General features: G+C 47.2%; 1 protein-coding gene across 1 annotated transcript in view; it reads left to right on the top strand.

Annotated features, from left to right (window-relative positions):
• The window catches only part of FAM20A (FAM20A golgi associated secretory pathway pseudokinase), a 377577-nt gene that overhangs the window by 343938 nt on the left and 9726 nt on the right, over positions 1-23913 (top strand). The window contains exon 10 of the mRNA XM_086930966.1: positions 2924-2983. Coding sequence (XP_086787092.1) covers positions 2924-2983 — 60 coding nt within the window. The remainder of the gene's footprint in view (positions 1-2923; positions 2984-23913) is intronic.

The raw sequence follows: 23913 nt of genomic DNA, 5'->3' as shown, positions 1-23913 counted from the left end.
TCTTGCCTCATGAATAATAATGAGGCATGCAATTTGCGACCCCATTGTTAATCACAAACAGTGTCTGAGACACTGTTGTACATTCAGTTTTGCGAGTCACAAATCACGAGTCTCAATTCGACGCAATTTGTGACTCGCAAAAGTGAATGGTCGTACATCTGGCCCAGTATGTGTAAATGAGCAAAAGTATGGAAGTTCCTCATTTTACCAACACTAGTCGTGCCAGTGCATTTTCAACATCAACCATCATTAATTATACCCACAGTGGATAGTGTACACCTGGATACAAAATCTAATCTCCCAAATTTTACCAAAATATTTTTAAGTGAATGTATTAGAAATATATTATTTTCTGCAGCAGCCTAAACTCAGGTTGGAAATCTTATAACTTTATTCAGCATTTGCTCTACTCCACTATCCCAGATTTTACCTAGCATTTAGAGCTTTTTTGATAAACACTAGTCGAAAGGTATGAATAAAAAAAGTGTGGTAAGTGCATGAAATGCAGGTACTATCACACTTCACAGTACATTTGATCAAATTAAGTATACTATAGTCTGTAGGCTTTCTATTCTGTATGCCGTGAAATCTTCAATGGGCAGATGCTTTATCTTCTTTCTGATCGCTATAAGTATTGACATTGCAAGATCAGTCTTATGTGGTCAAAGACTGATCACTGTGGGGAGACATCCATGCATTCATAAACTTACAATAGGGTGCTATTAAATTCCACGTTGGTGATTCATCTAAAGGTCTTTGGAACATAATAAAATGTGTCAGCAAATTTCATCACTAATCCCACCAGCTCAAGTGAGAAAACCCTCACATGTGTCAAAATCTCTCTTTGATACATTTGGATGCCTTCGTACCATTACTCAGAAGTGGGAACTGAGTCCTAGAGGCTCGTCCACTCCATTACTTATGGCCACTCTTCTAGTTCTCACACAAAAGTCAAAGAGATCAAACTACATACAAACGCAGATGATAAAATCACCAGAAATGGTTTATCCCTCATCAAGAAATGTGGACACCAGAAGCAAAAATCTGAATAATCCTATCTCTCCAACCAACAACGTTAGTGAAGCCAACCAAACTAGTGGTAGGGTACATTTAGGACATAACATGCAAAGTACAAATGGCTAATAAAAAATGCTCAGGAAATTAATGGTGCAGTGGACAAAGAGAAACCACATTCCAGATGTATGTAACACAAGCCTAGCATATGGAAAAATGCAGCTGATCTTTTTGATTAAATTCTGTACCTTTCCTACAAAGTCATCTCCAAGAATAGAGCCATGAAAAAGGCTGGAGAAGTTACCCTTATCTTCTTGTCTTGGAAACTATCACATTAATGAGAATCTCATCAGCACTGTATCTGTCATTTGATCTTAGTTACATCATGGCTCCCACAACATAAATGATTCCTTCATCATGTACCTGAAACCAGATCATAGCATCTTCTTTCTTCGAGATATAAGTGACTTCACTCTAACAATTAAAACTATGTCAAGTAGGATCCTGATCATGGGATACTCCAAGGTCTCAGCAGACATATCGGAAAACAGAGAGGTACCAGCAGGTGGAGGAGAATAAGGAAGTAGTTAGTTCCTCACAAATTGTGACTTCTTTAAAACACAAAACAAGCCAAATGTTCGCATGGGGGCTGGAAACATCTTATGTTCTGTGGGTTGAGTTTAGGGATGGAATTGTTGGCATTTTAGGGTGATGGCCAGGCAAATTGAAAGGAACACCTAAAAACCTGCAAGTTTATGGCTTTTCACTTCTAATTAGTTCCTATCCTGCTATTGAGTGCAAATGTACATCTGTGAAAATGCAGAAAAAAGTGATCTCCAATTAGTGGTGCAAATGCACATTCCACCATTATGTACTTATGTGAACAGATCCTCATAATGAACATTTTGCCTGTAATTTATAATTTTCACACAAGGATATCAGCTCAAAGATATGGGGACATAAACATGGAAACAGAGAGCGAAACACTTAATGACAGCAGGATAAAATGTTAGAAGCACAAAAACTGCCAGATGAAATGGTTAAACCATAAATCAAGACCGCTCAAGAAGTCCAAAAGGAGTGTAAAATCTTAAAGAGACAGTGTTGAATGTTAAATACTAGGGACATAAGGTTATAAAGGGAGGATTCAAAGAGACAGAAAGAATGCTAAATATTGGAGATGGAAGGTTATAAAAGAGAGGGTCCAAGATAGCATAGAAGCTAAGTGTAATCATGTGATAGAAGCTTAACAAATGGAATATGGGATATTATAAAAGCATGAAGACAGAAGCTTAAAGATGGAGACTAGAACCCCAAAGATATAAGTTATGGTAGAAGATGGGGGGAGGTTAGAAGTTTAAAGGAAAATTAGAGATAAGCTTAAAGGTGGGGAAGAATATTACATATAAGGATTAGAAGCTTAATAGACAATGGTGTCAGAGATTATAGACAGGATAGAAGCTTAAAGATTGTTACAGAAGGTTGACATAAAACATTAAATGTGAGGTCAAACATAAGTCAGGTATGAATAAAGCCAAAGGACAGAGAGTTGCAGCTTAAAGACTGGATACAAGCAAAATGTAGGACAGAATATTGAAGACAGAGGTCTGAATCTTCAACGTGTAGGGAATGGAAGATTCAATAATCTGTACACATCCCTTGCTAATGTTCATCTTCTTTGTGCTTTTTACCAGGTATAAGCTCCGGGGGAGATGTGGCCTAAGTCGTTAAAATTGTCAACTTTTTTCTAGTGATTAAAGTTAAATGCTGATGAATCACATATGCATGGGCTTATACTTGACCCAATTCTGGGATCTTACTATTCCTTCTTTTTTTTTATCTGAAACAAGTTAGTCACAAGTCATGAAGTATCATGTGAAAAATAAACTTTTTAATTTGTCTCCTCTAGGTTTGGACGGCATTCGCAAGATGAAATCACAATTTTAGCGCCTCTCTATCAGTGCTGCCTGTAAGTTGGAAATCATTAATAAAAATGACCATTAATGCCTTTTAATGTAGATATTGATGCACACAGCAACTAGTTCTGCCTATTCTCTAGGATCAATTAACTAACTTATTTTAAAGAAGTAGGAAATCCACTAATCCTTGGATGATTTTAGTAAATGACTGACTACTTGTAATTCTGCAGATTGTTCACAAAGCAAACAATCTACAGCATTCTGTAAATTAGAGATGACAGGACCCTTTTGTTTCCTGACAGACTCCCTAGACAAGTGACATAGGTGCCGGGTGTAGGTGATAGAATTCATGATGCAGAATGTTCCGTTAACGGTTACATGCTAAGGACTAAAGATGTGTAATACAAAGCTTCATGTGTGGCATGATCATTTACATATACTCGGGCTGAAGAGGACGCTACAACTGGTGACAAGATAGGGGATTATGTAAACCCTGCGACTTGAAAAACCGGAGTGCTCTCCAGGAGAGTTTGTAATGGTCCAGCAGACTGCTTGTGCATGCCTTGTGTGCCTCAGTCAAAGAGAAAATCAATTGTTGGCTTATGTGGCGTCAAAGAGCCACTCCAGCTAGTGCAAGGCCTGTGCAGAAATTGAAGGCCTTATAAACGTTTGTTTGTCGTCGGCTAGAAATTTGCTGGTAAAGTCGAGGAAAGAGGTACCCTGCCACTAGGCAACACAGAGCCGTCATTCATACAGTACGACAATGTTAAAACAGCGATAACTAGGTACAGCGAAGCGGTAAAGGCAGTGATAGCCAAGTGCAAAGAAAGTGTCAAAAGCGGAAACATTTCTAATGCAAAGAAACACTAAAGGCAGCAGAACCAGGCACAATGAAAAGAGATGAGAAGGGGAATAACCCATACAAGAAACAAAGCTCACGAACAGAGATTGGGCGCGATTACTCAAATGTCAGCACACGGCTCGTGCTTGACAAAGGTGCTGGTCCAAGCAGGTAGCAGACACTGCTGGAATGAGCTCCACTCCCGGTAGGAAGTTCCAAAGGTCATGATGCTGCTGCATTCCTAAAACCACCACTTCCTTTAGATACTGCCAAGAAGCAAAATATTGGCGACAGATGGATTGCCTTTGATGATTTGGTTTTAAATTGCAGTTTGAAAAAGCAAATAACAAAAAATATCATTAAATATTATAAGGAATTCAGCAGTTGATGAAGTAAAAGAAGTGATAAGAAAATACCACAAGGTGATAGAGTGACGTACCATCAAATCAAAGTGGAGTAAAACATCAAGTTCAATCTGAAGCAGAATGTTGACTATGAAAGGTACATTTTCAGTCAGAAAAGACAGATAGCTGGCAAAACGATGGAAGAGTTTGTAGAAAGACTTGATTCGCTCATCAAGCATTGCAAGTTCTATGAGTTCAACTATGAATAGGCCATGCATCTCAGGGAAATAGATGGTCGTCTATCCGTTTCCTTTAGACCATGAATGCTAAAAGAGACACTCAGCTTGGAGCGAGTACTCATGGCTGCCAGAGTGGAAGAAATAGCTGACAGACAAGCAGCTAACATTGACCGAAACAGCCCAAATAAATCGGCGCTGAGAGTGAAAAGCACGTCGAAATAAAAGGTAGAATGACATAAAGTAATGTCACCAAAGAAAAAGAAGTTGTGTTGTCAATGTGGATTTTCCTTTTCACATGAAGATAAATATCCCGCCATTGAACATATATGCAAAGGATGAGAGAAAGACAACCAGCTTGTAACGGTGAGGGAAAGATCAAGTGCATTAAGTCGAGAAAACAAAATGGAGGAAAGATCCAGTGAGTCACGTCGAGGAAACAACATGGATTTCAGAATGCCCACATGGACAAGCGACCACATCAGGTGAGGCATGTAGAAACTGAACAATGTCGATTTTCATAAAATTTCCTCATCTAAACGTTTGTCACCATCATTGTGAAGCGAAAGTCAGGAAGATGAATGTGCAATGTCAATGTTGACTTCTGGATGACGTGCACATGTAGGATTAGCTTTGTGCAAGGAAGAATGCCGGTCAAAACTAGTTCGACAAGGGAGACTGTGAAATTCATTTGGACACTGTCCCAAGATCACACTGAAAGTGAATTGGTGCTCCATACCTTTTATCATAGACAGTGGCGCATCGATAAACATTATGCCACTGGAAAAGTACAATGAACTGTCTCCAGTGCCCCATCGAAAAGCAAAGTGTATATGTGGGCTGCTTTGACGCCACTTCAAAGTCAAGGTTCATTCATAGCGACTCTGAAGCATAAAAAGATGCACCAATTCATTTGCCAGGCACTTCATTGAGTCCTGAGTGTTTACTCAGTTTCAGTATTGGTGGTGACTTGGGGATGATTTCTGTAAACTACAATGTCATTGCCTATCATGGGATAATGAATCAGTTTCCATCCTTGTTTCATGGTCTAGGAAGGCTTAAGACCACAAAAGTGTATCTTTACATAAATGAGGACATTCGTCTTGTTCCTCAACAGCATCATGGAATTGCATTTCATATGCAAGATGCTGAAAAAGCATAGTGGTAGTATAAGCTTTATTTTGACAGCTCGTGTCATAAAAGCTAGAAAGAATGCACCAATTAAAATACAGATAAGAAAATAAGAATAGACAGTACATAGAACATGTCACAATGGGTGTACAGGTTCTTCCTTCCAGAACAGTATGGTTATTGCGACACACTTCCTATAAAAAGATCTTGTGTTAAAACGGCGTCCAATAATTACTTATGAAGCACAATGCTACTGCAATCAACACCTCAGGTGGAAGGCGATCCAAAATGTAATCCAATCGAAAGGTACTGTGTCCTTTCAACATGAACCAATGGGGAACAATTCATAGTACAAAATCCTTCTTACAAACAGGTTAAAATTCATTTGGTTTTAAATTGCAGCAATTAAAAACATAAAATAATGAGTAATTAGAGTTAAAAACAACTAGCAAGTTATTGCGGAGGTGTAAAAGTGCTTATAACGATCTCAATAAGAAAGAAGAACCATTGTGATGTTACAACAATTAAAATGTTCTAATTTGATCTTCATATCCAGCGATTGCATTGTTTTGCTTTTAGACCCTCTCATGGAAAAACTGTGAGGTAATTGATTACAGTAAAGTGCTTGTGATCTGCGTCTAAGGGAACCAAGAATTTAATGGATATAAAAACTAATAAACCCTTGGGCAGCTAGGCCAAAAGACCAACCCACTGTTTGCTATGGTTCTCTCATTAGGGCCCTCCTCCTAATACCCCACATGTGGCTTAGGAATCTAGCCACTCCACAGACAAAGAGTGGTCTGGGATCCAATTTTAGGATGTGCACGGCTTCCCAATGGTTCTGTCTGCCCAAATGCCGGCAGATCGGTATTAACCATTTAGACATAGGCTGCGCATAAGTCAGGCATGCAAACAGCTCATGAGCAACGGACTCCACTGGTGCCTTGCATCCTGGGCAAATTCTCAGGGTTAGGTCATTTGGATGCCACTTGGTGGTTACCTCACCCACAGGAGAGTGCCAAACCTGAATTGGATATATAACATCCTATCCTGAGGGGCCTGGATTAGATCTAGGTAGGGTTCTAATAGTCTTGCCTGTTTGTGGAGATAGAATTCTATGGTGAGTTTCCCCTGGATAGGCTTGGAAAACTCTTGTTGCTTAGCTCATTTCCAATAATGTTGCTTTAATACATCTTTTCGGTACAAGGGTGGATCTTGTTTTTCCCATAGGGCCTGAAGCCCTACATCTGACAACAGTTTCCTAACATTTCGATCCACCTTACTTTATTGCACGTGTCTAAACGGATGACCTCTGATAGGGCTTCCGTGTAGGGCAGAAGCTCTGGGGTCCTCCTGAAGCAAGCCCAGAAAAGCAGCAGGCGAAGCCTCTCTATATCGCTGATAGAGCGGCTGCACATATCAAGCATTAGGGGAGTGAAGGGGGTACTTTGGGGCAGCATCACAAGGTTCCTAAGGAATTTGTGCTCTGATCTACTAAGCTCGGGTATATTTTCAGATGGATAGTGGAGGAGTTGTGTGCATCTACATTGCTGTATACCAAGCGAACAAGGCGACAGAAAGAGGACGACATCCAGGTCCTCAAATTGCTGACATGATTATGCAGCTGAATGGAGCTAAGGACTTTTCGCGCCTTGATTTGAATAAAGGGAATCACCAGTTCCAACTAGAAGAGAATTGCAGGTACATTACTACCTTTTCGACTCATCCACCCAATGCTTGCTCACCATTTTCGGCAATCCTAAAGCCAAGACGCCCCCTTGTATTGAGAGGTGGGGGTTATGATTATAGGAATGTGATTATACGATGATGCTTCGTCCAGGAAAAAATCAAAACCCCGCTGACTACTTCTCACGACTGCCAATACAGTGTTATGGCACTACTTATAAAGCGGCTGATGATTATGTTAACCTCATTGTGAAATCCAGCACTCCAGTTTCCATATTGGTGGAGCAAATCATCGCTGCCACGAGCACTGACAGAGATTTGCTGAAACTCAAAGACATTAATACACATCAATCGTGGCCAAAACACAGTCAAACTCTTCATGATGGCCTTGAATATCAGAATTTAAAAAATGTGCAGGAAGACCTTTCAGTTACCCCAGAAGGCATCATCATATGAGGGGTTGAGAATTGTCATACCTAAGTATCTGAGACAACTAGTCCTTGAACTGGCTCAAGAGGGACATCATGGAGTTGTTGCTCCTTAACAAGCTCTACGGGACAGAGGGTGTTTCCCTTGCCTTGATTATGGGGTTGAAAATGTTAAAGGCATGTCATTTGTGCTACTGCTTGTCATCCAAAACAGCCCTGCGTCCGTTAAACGTGTCTGATCTTCCAAAGCATGCATAGGAGGAGATTACTATTGCTTTCTTTGGACTCCTTTACAACGGACATCATCTAGTAGTAATTGTTGATGAATATTCCCATTGTGGTAGATCTGTTGTCAATTACTCATGATAGAATCATTGAGGGACTAGAACGTATCTTTGCAACCTGGGTTGTTCCTCCAATTGTGAAATCTGACAATGGATCGCCTTTCAATAGGCTCACATTTAAAGATTTCCTCACTCATCTAAAAGTCAAGCATCAGAAAAACACACCTCTCTGGTCATAGGTGAATGGTGTTGTTGCAAGATTTATGAACACCCTCAAGAAGGCTGTTCAGCACACTGTACTGGAAAAGCTTGAACTCAAATCAGTTTTGCAGTCTACACTTTGTGCATACATGTCAACTCCCCAGTCTATCACGGGTGTTTGGGAGATCCATAGGAACTAAAGTGCCACATTGGACCAATGAGAGATCTACTGGCATTGCTAAACTTTGCGCTACTGATGTATCTCACAAACACAAAATGAAGACCTATGTGGATAGACGCTGCTGTGCTCAGAGGACTCTGTTCAAAAGAAGAGTTACTGTCAGGCAGAAACAAAACCAAAGTCCTTTTGATGCTTACCCACTGAGGGTTGTGACTATTAAAGGACACTTGGTGAATGCTCACCATCCCCGGAAGTCCATTTTGCAAGATTCTTTGCATTTCAAGCACCTGCCTCGACCTTTACCAACTCCAGGGGTTAGGTGTGATACGTGTCCACCTGAGAGCCCAATGACTGTACCAATATCTCTGTCACCAGGGCCAGTCATGTACTTCTCCGGTGTCTACGCAGCCTCACATGATCAGATCTGGGCGATTGACTTGAGCACCAAAACTTATTATTGAAGAGTTGTAATGCACATATGTAATATTGGTTATTTTTACTTAACAAAGGGGGAGATGTAGTGTTTGTGAGTTAAAGACGATGGGACACGTTTTGTTGCTGATGGTCTTCGTAGAACAGTGAAGTAGATGCGTGGGTGATAGAATTCCCGATGCAGAATGTTCCGTTAACGGATACACGCTGAGAAATTAGGACTTGCAATATCAAGCTAATGGCATGAATATTTGCATCTACGTGGGCTGGTGAGCAAGCTACACAATCTACAAGAGGAAGTTTGACAGAAATTTGCATAGACACATCAAACTTTTGCTAACTTTTTTCTTAAAATTGAAAACATTCTTCTTGTGAAGAAATCTCTTGACAATGTACCCACAAAATGTTGAGATACTCAAGAGTTTCTCACTAAATATTTACTTTCTTAGCACCAGATGTAGGTGGAGGGGTGGGGGTACCATTGATACAGTTTCTGAATGTCCACAAACCCTAAACGTATTGGTGCTTACCAGTGTGTAACAAGGTCAGGTGGTACCCGGTGCGGAAAATTTCTTGTCACCCTCCGGCTTGACAATACTTACTGCCATTCCAGTGGCTATTCTGTACTCTTCACCTGAAAACATATATGTACTAGCTCCTAACGCTAAACTTAATACTGTGGAAATACCACAGCCTTGTCATAAAATTCAGGAGACACAGCACTCAATCTATTAACAAACTTCTTCATGATAGACCAGGGAGCTGCTTAAGACACATGGAAAACCCTGCAGTCTACACATTCATAATCAGAACAAACATTTTACACGGGGCACTCAGCAGAAATGTAGGGTTTCATAGTGGAACACAACAATAAAGATGGGTGAACCAAACTTGTGGTGCTCTTCTCTAAAGCAGCGCCTCTTGTATAGTGGTTTATTTTACACTGACTTGCATGCCCTACATCAGGAGAGGTCTAAGAGTCTGAGTTCAGGCGTGCTGAGAAGCCTTCTGGAAATGTGCCTGGAGAGCCTCTAGGACATAGCTGCAACACATCATGTTACAATATACGAGCGCCTCCCCTCGGTGTCTGGTAGCAGGACAGTGAATAAAGGCACACACACAGATGCACACACAGGCTAATGCACAAAAACTCACTCCCCCTCAATTACCTATACTCTGGTCTTTATTATCTCTAAAACATAGCACCATAAGCTGTCTCACTGGCTGCAGGAAAATAATGGTTGCAAGCCTATGTATTTACCCCAGCAATGACCATAGCTATCTTGGTAGTCGGGGAGCATATGCTGCATCCAAAGGATCAAACATTTATCGCCATTCAAAAAATTAGCTGTTGTCTCTCTCTCACACATGCTCTCTCACATGATCTTTCATCCACTCTTGCTTTCTCTCAGTCGCTTTGTTTCATTGTAGAGTGGTCATGTCTACCCGTCCTATGAGTCATATATCCCATAGTGATCTCTCGCCTTTTGAAATGAGATCTAAAGGTCTCCCTTACCTACCATAATGTGTAGAGAGCCATTTGAATGAGGGAAAGGCTGAGTTGCAAGAGCCAGTAAGAAAGACCATTGATCTTGTGTATTTTACAGGTTCACCAAAATCCAAGCAAGCATATGCTTCCTGTGTAATGGTTTGGTATTTGGCTGCCTTCAGTGTCCAGAGAGCCCTCTCCCCTTGGACAACAGAGTGTGAGCCTTACATACACCTTCAGGAGACAGCCAAAAGGCCTGTGAGTTAAACATATGCTGCTGACAATTGCTATGACTTGTAGGTCGCAAGTTAAAATCCTGGCAAGACCAGCTCAGGCTCCTATCCTACCGAAGTCATTAACGGTGTACCATTAAATTGGTAAATAGTAACAACTACTGTTTACAGTGCTTAGAGGGCGCAAAACTACGGCATGAAACTCTGTTGAAAAACAATATGTTTATTATTATTCAGAGCGTGACACTTTCAGACTTTCCCTGGATTCACTTTAAATGCATAGAGCATCAGACTGTGCCCCCAGCTCTGGGTATTCAATAGCCTCTTGCGCATTAGGTGACTGAAATTGCAATGCTCTTCAGGATCCAGTTTATTTATCCATAAATAAAAGTCTGCAAGCTCCTTTAATATTCAGATAAGCTGTCACCCGTGGCACTTCATCAGGTGATGTGCAGCCCCTTTCTAAGAAATCCGTTCTGTCTGCAGGCTTGGAGCAGCACTACAACATCATCATTCAGGCCAAAGCAAATGACTCTTTCAAATACTGTAAATGTGCCACCTGGCCATTAAACAATGATTTACCTTTATGGCCTATGTGAACTCCTATGAAAATGGTATTGTTCTCTACGCCAAATTTTCAAAGAAATCACAAACGTGGCATATGTTCTATGGCTCCCTCATCTCAAGTGACATCAAAAGCAGCACAGTGCTGTCAATTGGGAAATAAGAGAGGATTTGAAGCACCTCTAATGATGATAAGGCAAGTAATGTTGCCTATTTACAGCAGAAATTGAAGAGTCCATTGGCGCTTATATAAATCAGTAGATTTGTAGAGCGCTTCTTTTTACCCGTGAGGTTGGTTTGCCAAATAGCCAGGGACTTTCAGAACTCTGGAAGAGATGGGGAGGTTAGATGAAAGGGTTGCTCGATCCTTGTCTTCGCTGCTAGGTAGGAGAAGGAGCAAACTTTGCTTCTGCTACGTCAGATGAGGGGGGTGAGGGTTAGAGAAAGTGATGCGGAGCAGAGGTATCAGGTGGGCTGATGGAAGTTCAGGCAGTGGTTCAATTAGGCTAGACCGTAGTTAAGTAGGGCCTTGTATGCATGGGTCAGGAGCTTGAACTGGCATCTTTTCTGTACAGGGAGCCAGTGCAGTTGTCTGCTGCTGCATTCTGTGTGGTCTGTAAATGGAGGAGGAGGAGGTGAGCTGCGATCCATGCGTAGCGAGTGTTGCAGTAGTCCAGTCACCTGGACATAGGGACCTGAGGGATGCTGTGTCTCGAGTTTTGGGGAAGCCATTTGAATATCTAACAAAGCATGTGAAGGATGAAGAAGCAGGAGGAGGAGACAGAGTTGACTTGTGTCGTCATGGTTAGCATGTTGTCCAGAATGATGCCTAGGCTCCTACCCTGGTCAATTGGGTAGGAGTAGGTCCGAGTTTTCAGGGCCACCAGTATGCATCTCATCGTGAGCTTTAGTTTCCAAAAATCAGTACCTCTCTGTTGTCCGTGTTGATCTTCAGGCAGTAGTCCTTCATCCAGTTGGCGATGTCTGTCATGCAGTTGTGGAAGTTGGTGTTGGTGGTGTGTTCGGAGTGGGAAAGAATGAATTGTTTATCGTTGGGGTAGGATATGATGTTGAGTCCGTGGGTTTTGGCGATGCAGGCCAGAGGTGTCATAAGTGATGAAGAGGGTGCGGCTGAATAAGGATCCTTGAGATACTCCACAGATGATTTTCTTGGGTTCGGAGCAGAGCCAGACTGGGAACGCAAACTGGCCCTTGCAATTAAGTCAGACCGGGCGCAGGGGTGTCAGGACCAATATTACAGCACTGCTACCAAATACGGCCACCTCCTGGCCAAAACCGACTTCACCCTGCCGCACCACTGGGAAAATGCCAGGTGCCCGCTACTGCCAGTCCGGCCCTAATTCGGAGGTGAAGGGGGGAAGGCAGACTTTTTGCGTTCTTCCAGTCAGGAAAAAGCCGATCCATCCGACAGTGGCTCCTTGGATGCCTATGTTGTGCAGCCTTGTGATGAGTGTGTGGTGAGAGACCATATCAAAGGCTCCAGAGAGGTCTAGGAGGATCAGAGCAGTAGTCTCTCCTCTGTCAAGTAGGGCTGGATGTCATCAGTAACGGCGATAAGGGCTGTCTCAGTGCTGTGCTTGCTGTGGACTCCAGATTGGGTGAAGTCAAGTATGAAGTTCCGTTCCAGATATGAGGAGAGTTGTTAGTTGATGGATTTGTCTAATACTTTGACCAGGAAGGGGAGCAGGGAGTTTGGTCAGTAGTTGGGCAGTATGCTGGCGTATTCTAGTAGTTACTTTAGTAGGTCATTGACTTCTGCATGTTTCCAATCCTCGGGGAAGTTGGCCATCGCAATTTAGGTGTTAAACAAGTTGGTGAGTACATGGCTGATTCTGGCTTGCCTAGTTTGAAGATGAGGTGGCATTGGTCAGTTTTGGCCCCTGAGTGGACCAAGTTCATGATGGACGCTGTGTCCTGTGGGGCAAGCTACCTCCATTCGGTAAGTCGTATGTCTGTGGTGGTAGCCGGCTTGTTGTGTTGCTTGAAGAAGTTACTGGCCTTGGTTTGGGGTTTGAAGTTTCTGCAGATGTTGGCAATCTTGTATTGGAAGATGTTTGCAAGGTTGTCGCAGAGTTCCTGTGAGGGGTTAATCTGGTTTGTTGCAGCTGAAGGGTTAGAGTATTCTTTGACTATGTTGAAGAGTTCTTGGCTGTTTTGGAGCTTGATTCAACATGTGAGACTAAGGCCTTTTTCTTCGAATCTCTCAACTGTCTATGGTAGAGGTTGAGGGTTGTATTGAAAGCAGTGTTGTTGGACGTATCCTTGCTGGTGCGCCATCTCCTTTCCACTTGTTTACAGTGTCGTTTAGCGGTTCTGAAGTCTTCTGTGTGCTAGCTAGCTTGCATGGTTGACCTTCTGTGGGTTGTTTTGTAGATGGGAGTAATGATGTGGGAGCAGTTGGTGATCAAACTGTGGAAGTTTCTGAAGTTCAAGTCTAGGGTGTTGAAGGAGATGGGGTGGGTGGTGTTGAGACTTTGTTCCAGCTGCAGTGCGGGGCATTGGGCAGACTGGGGGTGGACATCTTTGAGCTGATGATGTTGAAGTGGACGATGGAGTGGTCGGTCCAGGTGAGTTCTGTAGTGTGGCTGTACCTGATGTAGTCGCTTGAGGTAAAGATGGAGTCTAGCATGTGGCCTGTGGTGTGTGTGTGGGATCGATCGTGGATGAGTTGGGTAAGTCATATGTGTTTCATGCTGTTGAGGAGGTTGGTACTGCTGATGTCATTGTGGTCGATGAGATTCAAGTTGACTTGTCCCGTAAAAATTTAGTTGTTGGAGTCCATGACGGGGGGCGGTTAAGTTGGCGATGGAGTTGCATAAGGCTGGAAGTGGTCCTCGAAGATGGTAGGCGAGAGTCCCCTAATGGTGGTTTTGCTATCTTTTTGGAGTCGGAAGTTGAGGTGTTCCTTGGCTTTGGGGTATGTCGTCGTTTGCGGTGGTGCATTTGCTGGATTCCTTGTGTATGATGCTGATCCCTCCACCAGACTTGCTGATGCAGTCAAGGTAGGTGGTCTTGTATCCTTCAGATATTGCAGTGGTGATTTCAGGTATGGAAGTGGGGTTGAGGCAGGTCTCACTGAGGCACAGGCCATCGGGTGTGAAGGTGTAGATGAGGTTCCAAATCTTGGTGGTGTGTTTGCATAGTGAGCATGTGTTGAGAAGGACATGCGAGTTGGTGTTTTTGTTCAGGTGGTGACTGTGGTGTGTTTGGGTGGGGCTGGTCATTGGGCTGGTGTGTGTGCTGTGGTAGGTGAAGCGGCAGTGCCAAGCATTATGACCATCAAACTTAATTTTACTCAGTTTTTTCAGTGTTGGAAAGGCGAAAAGCTGTGTCAGCCCTTCCAGTAATCCACCTTGAGGCTTGCAATCTAAACAGGATCACCTCTCCTCATTTTTCATATGCCTCTGCTTTAGTCATGCTCACACTTCCCACCAAGGGAGCATAGTGTTGTGTGCATGGACATAAGACCCAGACCCAGGTATGAGTACTTAATATGTCCTTTATTGTCCTGATCCCTCTCTGTCTCCTTCGTTCCTCTACATATGGGGGAGCTTGCCTCGATCCCTGCCTTAGCCTGCAGCCGAGTGTTCTTTGTTCACCATGCTTCCTGACTCTACCAAGGGCCTGATCCATCACCGTTATTTATCTCACTGCACCATCCCAGATCAGAACCTGGCTATATGCAAATCAGTGCATGGTGCAGTGAGAAAGGGACTCATGTCTGAGTATACCCTGCCACACTTATAGTGGCCAAAAACGGTGATGGATCAAGCCCTGATCTTTGGACTGGGTAAGAGTGGTCTGCTTAATTCAGACACTGTTCATCACCACCCTCTTTTCTGAATCATTTTGTCCACCATAAGCGTGGAAGGGTATACTCAGATGTGAGTCCCTTGCTCATTGCACCATCAGGATTCAAGCAAGCCGGGCCGACGACGGCTGAAATGCCAGAAACCGGCCCCTGGAAGCTTGTTCCCTTCCCAGTATAAGAATTGGCTTGGTAGTTTGGTTTGCCCTGTTCCCATCATGCACTGGGACAGGAACAGACTAATTTGCATGTAGCCAGGTTCTGAGCTGGGATGGTGCAGTGAGCTAAAAAACGGTGATGGATCAAGCCCTGATCTTTGGACTGGGTAAGAGTGGTCTGCTTAATTCAGACTCTCTGTTCATCACCACCCTCTTTTCTGAATCCAATGGTACAGAGTGGCACACTAATGCGAGGATCTTTATTTTTTGCTTAAATCTATGCCATTTCTGAACTTTCTCCCATCGTCCCATGCCCAGTGCGGCATCTTTAACTAACCACAGCTTTTTAGCTAAAATGATACATTGCGTTCCGGGACTTATAGTCCCTCCTCTAGAAAAAGCCTTGAAAATGCCTAGCATGCATAGTGCATTGGCTAAAAGCTAGATATAACTAAACGCTTCATAAGTTACAGATGACACAGAGTGGCTAGCAATGTGCATTTTTGCTAGCTTCCTTTCTAAAGTATCACTCGCTTCAATTCAGTTGCTGACTGATCATTTTTGGATGTTAGACTTCCTGCCATGCTATGATGGGCTCAGACTAGAACATCACGTGTCCCAGGTCTCAGAGTACTTCATCATTTGAGGTTTTCTTTGTATTCTGTCACATGAAATCCACATTAGCCCAAAAAAATACCAGGTCTACAATTGACAGAATACAAAGAGAAAAATTTCTGAGTTGGATGAAATATTATCAGATTGGTGTGGGAAAAGTAGGCGCGCGGTCAGTCACCTACAAGCTCTGAGTGATTTGTACCTAGTAGAACTCATTTGTAAGAGGTCAGCTCGATATACAGCCCAGTTTGTGATGTATGTGGCAGTGGCATTTTTTAATCTCCCACCCCACTGCGACGCACAACTTTTTTCCTTACCTGCCCTTCACCTGCACCGCGGATTTTCAGCTTTTAACTTTTCTCCGTCGGTGCTTCACGCAAAAGCATTCAGCCGTTCCTTGCGTGAGTGACATTTCGAACGAACGTCATTGACATCTGGACGCCGACGTCATACAGCTAACACAGCTAATTCTAATTGGACAATAATCTTGGCAGGCGGCCGGGTAACGGGTTCCTCGGCTCCTGATTTATGTAGCGAATATTTAAAGCAGAGGCTCACGGTGTTACCCCATGTGATGGTGTCACCCGGTGCGGTCCGCACCCCCCCCTAGTGACGCCACTGGCCCACGCAGTAAGTGGTGTCCAGTATCCTTACTGAGAACCCGTGAGGACTCTGTCCTGCAGAGTCCTACTATCCCTGAGCCATGACAGGGGGCGTTGTACCACTTAGCAGATGAGAGCGTAACAGGCCTTGTAGATACAGAAATACATTATAAAATGTTTTTAAAATTAGGAAAACCAGTCAAACATTACTTTCTTGCACTCCACCGAAATGCCCAACACTTTATATTGTCAGGAAGTCAGAGCTTGGGAAGGAGAATTTTTCCCTCTCCATTGTTTCCACCATCAACTTTGAGTAAAGATGGATCACTCTTTCCAAACCTAAAGTGCAGCTGCAATATATTGCTGCTTAACTGCCACTTAGAAGGTGCAGGTTGCTTGGGGGCGGAGCTTGCCTGGCTGTAAGATGGCCGCTAGGTGATCGGGCTCCGCCATTCACCGCAACTATCCTGCATAATTTGCGGCCTCTGGGGCCCCTACCTGAGTAACGGAGGAGGGGGCTGTGTTCTTGACCCTCTGCTGAACCCACTGGACCTGTCCGGACGATCGTAGCGCTCCAGGTTCCGGTGACACATATCGCTGCGGCCTAAAACATGGCTGTCGCGCATACCGACCACGGAGGTGATGGGGGGCGCGCTGCGTTTGCCCAAAGCCCCATCATCGACATCGCGGCTCGGCTCTGGCGGGCTGACGTAGAGTTCGTGCCCTCAATCTGGCTACTGGGCAGTGTTCTCTAGAGTCCTGCTCGCCGCTGCCCCAGGACCCGGCCTTAGCAGTGCGGCCGTTCTAGCCCTGCCCCGGGGCCCACTGATGGCTTGGTGAATTTCCTTTACCGCGGCCCTGGGGAGCGGCGCTCGGCAGCCTGTACATCATTGCTACCCCTTGGACTCCTAATAAGCTGCCTGTGTCCCATATCCTGTGCTGAGCCCCGTGTGAGGCTGCCGGGGGTTTGCTGGGCACGGTAGGCCTGATAGTCTTGGGATCCTGCATCAGTTGTGGCCTGTTTCTGTTGAATCACCGATACTCTGGGTTGGCTGGATCTGGGAGCTGCTGAGAGCTACGTGACGGGGGGCCGTGTCTCATACATCGTCATACAATAATAATGAGGTGGCAGGACATTGATGAGGCCATATAGGGAGCCCGGTCCCCTTGGTTTGTTTTTCATTCCTCGTGCTCTCCCTGGCACTCCCACTCCCCTGAGACTTGGGGGGTGCATGTGGGCCTCCTTGACAGCATTCTGTGGACGCCTCCCATACCAACATGGGTAAACCGGATAAGTCCCAGCCCAAGCTCACATTTGAACATCATAAATCCCGACGGCATGAGGAGGCAGCTGACTCGGCGTTATCTGACCCAGATACCCCTGCGGATGACCCAGTGCAGGATATAAAACAAATTATTTCTGCTATGCAGAGTGGCTTAACTGCTATTGACGCCAAGATAGATAAGCTGGCCTACAGAATGGACCGGATTTCGGAGAGGGTCGACAAGCACGCGGAGCATCTTAATATGGTGGAACGCCGTATCACAGAAACAGAGGAGGCCCAATCGGCTGCCACCACCACACAGCGGCAAGTTGAGAAAACGCTGATCGCGCTGCAGGATTGCTTCGAGGATTTGGAGGCCAGGTCTAGGCGCTGCAAACTCCGCATCACAGGCCTCCCGGAATCTACACCTACTGGGCCCATGGAACTTTTCATTGAGCAGCTTCTCAAAATGCTGCTGGGGCTTGACAACGTCTCCGCTATGTTTGGTGTGGAGAGTGCACATCGCTCCTTGGGCCCTAAACCCTGCCCCAGCGCTCCTCCTCAGCCCATTATTGCTAAGCTCCTCAACTACCGGGACAGGGATGCTGCACTCCGTAAAGCGAGGGAACTGGGCACACTGCAATATGAGGGCTTCACCCTCTCCCTCTTTCCCGACTTCACCATCAAAGTGCAGGAGGCCTGGCAGCAGTTTGTTCCCCTGAAGCGTAAGTTGCGAGATCACCACCTAGAGTATGCTATGCTCTAACCAGCGAGGCTCAAGGTACTTTTTGATGGCAAGCCGTGTATCTTCTTTGATCCGCAAACTCTACAAAAGGCACTGAAATCCTGGGAGGTAGCAGGTAAACGCCGAAGGGCGCAGGGTGAGGGCACAGATGGAGCTTCCTTGTCGCATATTTTGGAGGACAATGATTGACTGCATATACTGACTCCTGTTTGTCTCTTCTTGTGAACTGGGTTGAGCTGTTGGCGCTCCGCTTTTATTTCTCTGGTCACAGTGGGAGGGGGAACTCTTTTCCTTATGATGTTGCTGTTTGATGCTTGTGGCAATATTTTCCTCTTTAATGCCTATTCCTAAATGCTACCCATTGCTATATTGTAGGCCCTTGGCCCCCTTCACAGTGCTTCCTAACTGTATGAGGCCTTCTATTTGTTTACGGTGAAAATGGTTCTCGGATACTGTTACTGGAGATTGTTGGGTAACATCCGCCCCTAAGCGTTACCCATTGCTGTTGAGAATGTTCTCGGGGATGTTGTTTGTGGTCTTTATGTTTCTTTTTATTGGGTATATTGGATTGGTCTCCTTATTGGGTGGGTTGAGGGTCGCTCTTCCTTGGTTGGGGGTTGCAAGGCGTGGGTGGGGTGTGGCAATGTGTTTTTTTTGTATGTCTCTGATATATGTTTTTATTGCAGGTCGTATTTGCTGATTATAATTTCTTGTACCAGGTGGGGGTATCAATCTCAAGCTGTAAATGGCACTGGCAATTGCTCACTTCCCTTGTTAAATGCTGGTTAGTATGTCTAACCGAAAGAGCTTGAAACTCTTGACGTGGAACGTTAGGGGTCTTAATGACCATAGAAAAGTGTGCAAAATTCTAGCTTATCTAAAGAGGAAAGAGGTTGACATTGCTGTCTTGCAGGAGACCCACCTCCACCCCAGCTGCAGCCTGCTGACAAGTAGCCGTATGCTGAGGGAGTTTCATGCAGCTGACTTCACCTCACACTTTAGGGGAGTCTTGACCTGTGTTAATCCCAGTGCGAGGCTCCGATGGACTGCTGCGTGGCGGATCCATCTAGCAGGTACACCATTACTCGCTGCTATAATTCCTCAGTGGATTTATTGGTAGTTAACTCCTATGGCCCGAACTATGATGATCCACAGTTTTATCACTCTGTCTACAGGGCTATTCAATCACGTGCCCCTTCTTCTGTGGTGTGTGGTGGTGACTTTAATTGTGTCTTGGACCCACATTTGGACCGCTCTAAAGGTCCCCTGAGGCCGCCTTTAGCTAATGCTAGGGCGATTGCTAATGTGTTTCTACAGTTGGGGGTGGTTGATGTGTGGAGGGCTCGTTCGGGGGACAGGGGCGGATTCACACACTACTCAGCCCCACACGACATACACACACACGCATTGACTACTGGCTCATCTTGCAAACCTTGTTGTCCACAGTGCAGAATTGTGAAGTGTTGGAGCGGACGTTCTCGGACAACTCACCTATCCTGCTGACTCTATCGGTCCCTCCGCGCGGGCCTCCCCCTTCCTCTGCGGTTCCCCCCCTATTCGTTGCTAGATGTGGCCTTTAAGGCGGAGCTTAGTGATGCTATTTTGGAGTTCTTTACGTTAAATGTCGGCTCAGTGGATTCTTATGTCACAGTCTGGGAATCTTTTAAGGCTTACATCAGAGGTATAACCAGGGGGGCGTGGCTTGGGCACCAATGGCGATGGTCGCCTGAGAGCTCGGCTCCGGGACTAAGCCCGAAATTATCCTGAACATCCGTGGCTGAGGGGCACCCCAGACCCCGAATTCGGTTGAGCGAGGCGACGACACCCTGCCGAGGGCCCTGGTGGAGTTTGGACGGGGGTGGCTTTGAAGAAATGCCGAAGTTTGCGGAGTGGCGGAGGACGACCCAATATGGCGCCCGGACCCCTTTGTCCCCTTGAACGGACCTACGGAGTTGAGGAGGTCTCGCGGATGTCGCCCGGCACCCGGCTTCACCAGCCTCAGTGGCTTTAGGCATTGGACATTGGTTGGTTCGGACCCTCCACAGCGGGACCATACTCGATTGGACGACCGGGCGGGTGCCCACGCGTTAGAGGGCGCCGGGCACGGGTGCCCTCAGGTCCAGGCGGTGGTCTGCACCGCGACTCCGCAGCTAGCTGCGAGTTCCTGGCCACCCCGACTACATGGATGGCGCGACACTCGGGCGCCTCAGGACAACCGGGGGAGTTGGTGGCCCTTGCCCCAGAGCTGTAGTGGGTGAACGGGCCTGCCCGACTCGGAGACGGGTGTCTCCGCCCCCTTATCGGTGCCCTCGGACGCCGTGGCGGTGGCGTGAGCCGAAACGGCGGAGTCTCCACAGGCTCTGGAGAAGGAGGTCGCCCATTCCGGACTGGAGGGCGAAATCCCGGGAAAGTCGTGCTGGACACTTGCACACGGAGACGCCTACTCCGGGACCTTTGCGGAGAGCCCCTGGCAGCATGGGGAAACCTAAAGGAGCCAAGGGATCCAGCCAGGCCACCTCGGACTCTGAGGCCCAGGACAAGGAAGAGCATGGAGATCCTAAACGACCTGGTGGCGCACCACTCCAGCAACAATTCGACCGTGTACTGGAAGCCATAGAGGCAACTCGGTCGGCTCTACAACAGGACATTGCCCAGGTGGCGACTGGCCTGGGCCTCCTTAGGGCAGACCATGGTAAACTCTCAGACCGGGTCAAGGAGGTGGAGAGCACGGTGAAGACTATCGAACCGGCGCAGAGGACCCTGGCTGCGACGATCAAGGATGCCATGTCCCGAATCGAGACCCTCGAACGGAGGGCGGAGGATGCGGAAGGCCGAAACAGGAGGAATAACATTCGGGTAGTGGGCCTGCCGGAAAAGATCGAGGAAGGCGATATGGTGCGCTACTTGGAGACCTGGCTCCGAGACACGGTGGTCCCGGAGGGCCTGTCCTCCTTTTACACTCTAGAACGGGCCCACAGAGTTCCAGCGCGGCCCCCACAGCTGGGACGAGCCCCGAGGCCGGTGGTGGCGCGGTTGCTCCATTTCCGGGACAGAGATCTGATCCTAAACGCCGCCAGACACAATGGCCCGTTCCAGGTTGCAAACAGTCAGGTGAATATCTTCCCTGACTATACTTACGAGACGCAGCGCAAGCGGTTCTCCTTCCTGGCGGTTAAGCGTGAACTCAGGAGTGAGGGCATCCAATATTCACTCCTATTTCCCGCGAGGCTCCGAGTCATTGTCGACGACAAAACCCAGTTCTTCGACACCCCGGAGGAGGTCTGTGACTGGCTCGAACTGTACCGAACGGGGAAGGATGGTTATAATGCCTCGACCCATCAGGCGGAGGAGCCGGAACAAAGGAGGCGCTCTAAAAGGGTCAGGAACCGCCGCGGCCGCACGGGAGGGCCCTCGACAGCGGAGACATCATCTGAGCGGAGGGGAGTGTTGGAAGTTCTGTCGGAACTGTCGGGAGCGAGGGGCGAAGACATCGAAGAGGAGGAAGACAACCCGGGTGCTCAGGGGGCACCATCGGACTCGGAAGACTCAGTGGCAGACAGTACCCACACACCGGTGATCACACCGAAATCGGTGGAGGACCTTTTGGACGGACAAGGGTAATGGGATAGGTTGCCTTGTTTTGGGTGGGGGCCCGGCAGGGGGGAGGCGGCTGCCGTTCTTTATTGCTGACAATGGGAGAGGGAGGGTTGGGAGGCTTCTGCTCTTGCCCCGAAAGATTTTGACACAGGGGGGGGCTTATTATAGTCCTGGTGGCCTGGGCGACGAGGGCCCACTGCCTCCGCTCAGCCCGCACCTGGCCCATAAGGCCTTCCTACGGTGGCGACCGTGGGACTAGTGGGGTTTTTGGGGTTGTTCTTCATAGAAGTTTGGATGGGATCTAGATGGCGCAGTTTGGGTCCTGTTCTGGGGTGGTTGGGAGGGGGTTTTGTTGGTTTTTGGGGGGTTTGGATCTGGTTGGGGAAAATGGCCGCCGTCAGCGCTGGGAGAATTGATGTCCTTTTTTTATGGGGACCCGGACGGGGAGACTGTGCAAGAACACTCTGGGACAATGGCTGATGTTGCAAACTTGAAATGTATTACTTGGAACGTGAGGGGGCTTCACACTATGTCCAGGCGTCACAGGGTCCACGCTTATTTAGTGCGTAGGGGAGTGCAAATGGCGCTGCTGCAGGAGACGCATCTGAACAAGGCGGAAGGGGCGGCGCTTCAGCGTAGGTGGCGAGGGCAGGTCTTTTCCACGGCGTACTCTGCTTATGCCAGGGGGGCGCTAATATGGATCAGGGCAGGAGTCCCCTTCCAGGTCACGAGGACAGTGTTGGACCCAGAGGGGCGTTTCGTGGCCATATCAGGCACGCTGGGAGGGAGGGACTTGAATGTTTGTTGTGTGTATGCCCCTAATGTGGACCAGACTGCCTTCCTTTCCAGGTTATCGGGCTCGTTGGCTCACTTTTTCGCCGGTCCCCTCCTGCTGGGGGGAGACTTTAACTCCGTGGTAGATGTAGACATAGACCGCTCGCATCCCCCGCTCCCCGATTCCCCGGTCCGGCGGACGGCTAAGGGCCGTCAAGATTGGCAGACCCGCTGGGGTTTGACGGACATCTGGAGGGCGCATCACCCCGCGTCTAGAGATTATTCGTACTTTTCGAGCCTTCATGAGCTGCATGTCAGACTGGATGGCTTTCTTGGTTCGTCCGAATTAGTCTCGGCAGCGGCCCGATCGGAGTATTTATCGCGGACCATCTCGGACCATAACCCCCTCCTGCTGGACATTCGCTGGTTCCCTGGGACGCCGGCGGTACCCACCTGGAAGATGCGCCCCGAGATCCTCGAGGACAGTGTCTTCAAGGCAGACCTAGGGGAGAGAATCACGGATTATTTTGCATCCAACGGCGGCACCGCGAGTACTAGGGCGTTCGAATGGGACGCTTTCAAGGTGGTGGTGAGGGGGTACTGTATCTCTAAGAAGGTGGGCATGCGGCGAGTTATCCTGGCTGATCTAGACGCAGCGGACCGAACGCTCCGCGAGCTCGAAATTAGCCGACCCGGACACCCGGAATTGCAAACACAAACGGTAGAGGCGAGGGAGAAGGTGGCGGTGGAGGTCGAACGGCTCCGCTGTTTCGATTATAAGGCCTACACGGTCCGATCTATAGCGGAGGGCGACAGATCGAGCGCGTTACTGGCGTGGTTGGCCAACCCTGCGCGCCAGTCCCAAACGACGACTGGGATGCGTAGGGCGGATGGGACTGAGGTGTGCACCCAACCGGAGATTCTTAATTGCTTCCGGCATTATTACGAATGCTTATACCGCAGTCGCTCCGCGCGTGACCCAGACCGGCTTGATAACTATCTTAGCCCGCTGGAACTCCGCACAGTGGAACAAGAAGAGGCAGACACCCTGGGATCTGACATCGGCTTGGGGGAGATCCGCGGGGCCATCAAACGGATGGCGAGGAACAAGACCCCGGGCCTAGATGGCCTGCCGGTGGAGTTCTATGCAGCTTATGCTGACCTCCTGGCCCCTCGTTTACTGGTGGTCTACAGGGAGGCGAAGAGGCTGGGTCGCCTCCCCGGCTCGATGTGTGAGGCGTTGGTGGTTCCTCTCCTCAAGCCAGGCCGAGACTCGTCTGACCCGGGGTCCTACCGTCCCCTCTCAATGCTGACGGTGGACTACAAAATATTGAGCAGCATCTTG

Source organism: Lissotriton vulgaris, chromosome 7 (genome assembly GCF_964263255.1).
Source record: "Lissotriton vulgaris chromosome 7, aLisVul1.2, whole genome shotgun sequence".
In the NCBI taxonomy this organism is placed as follows: Eukaryota; Metazoa; Chordata; class Amphibia; order Caudata; family Salamandridae; genus Lissotriton; species Lissotriton vulgaris.
This window is presented reverse-complemented; position numbering and strand designations above follow the sequence as displayed.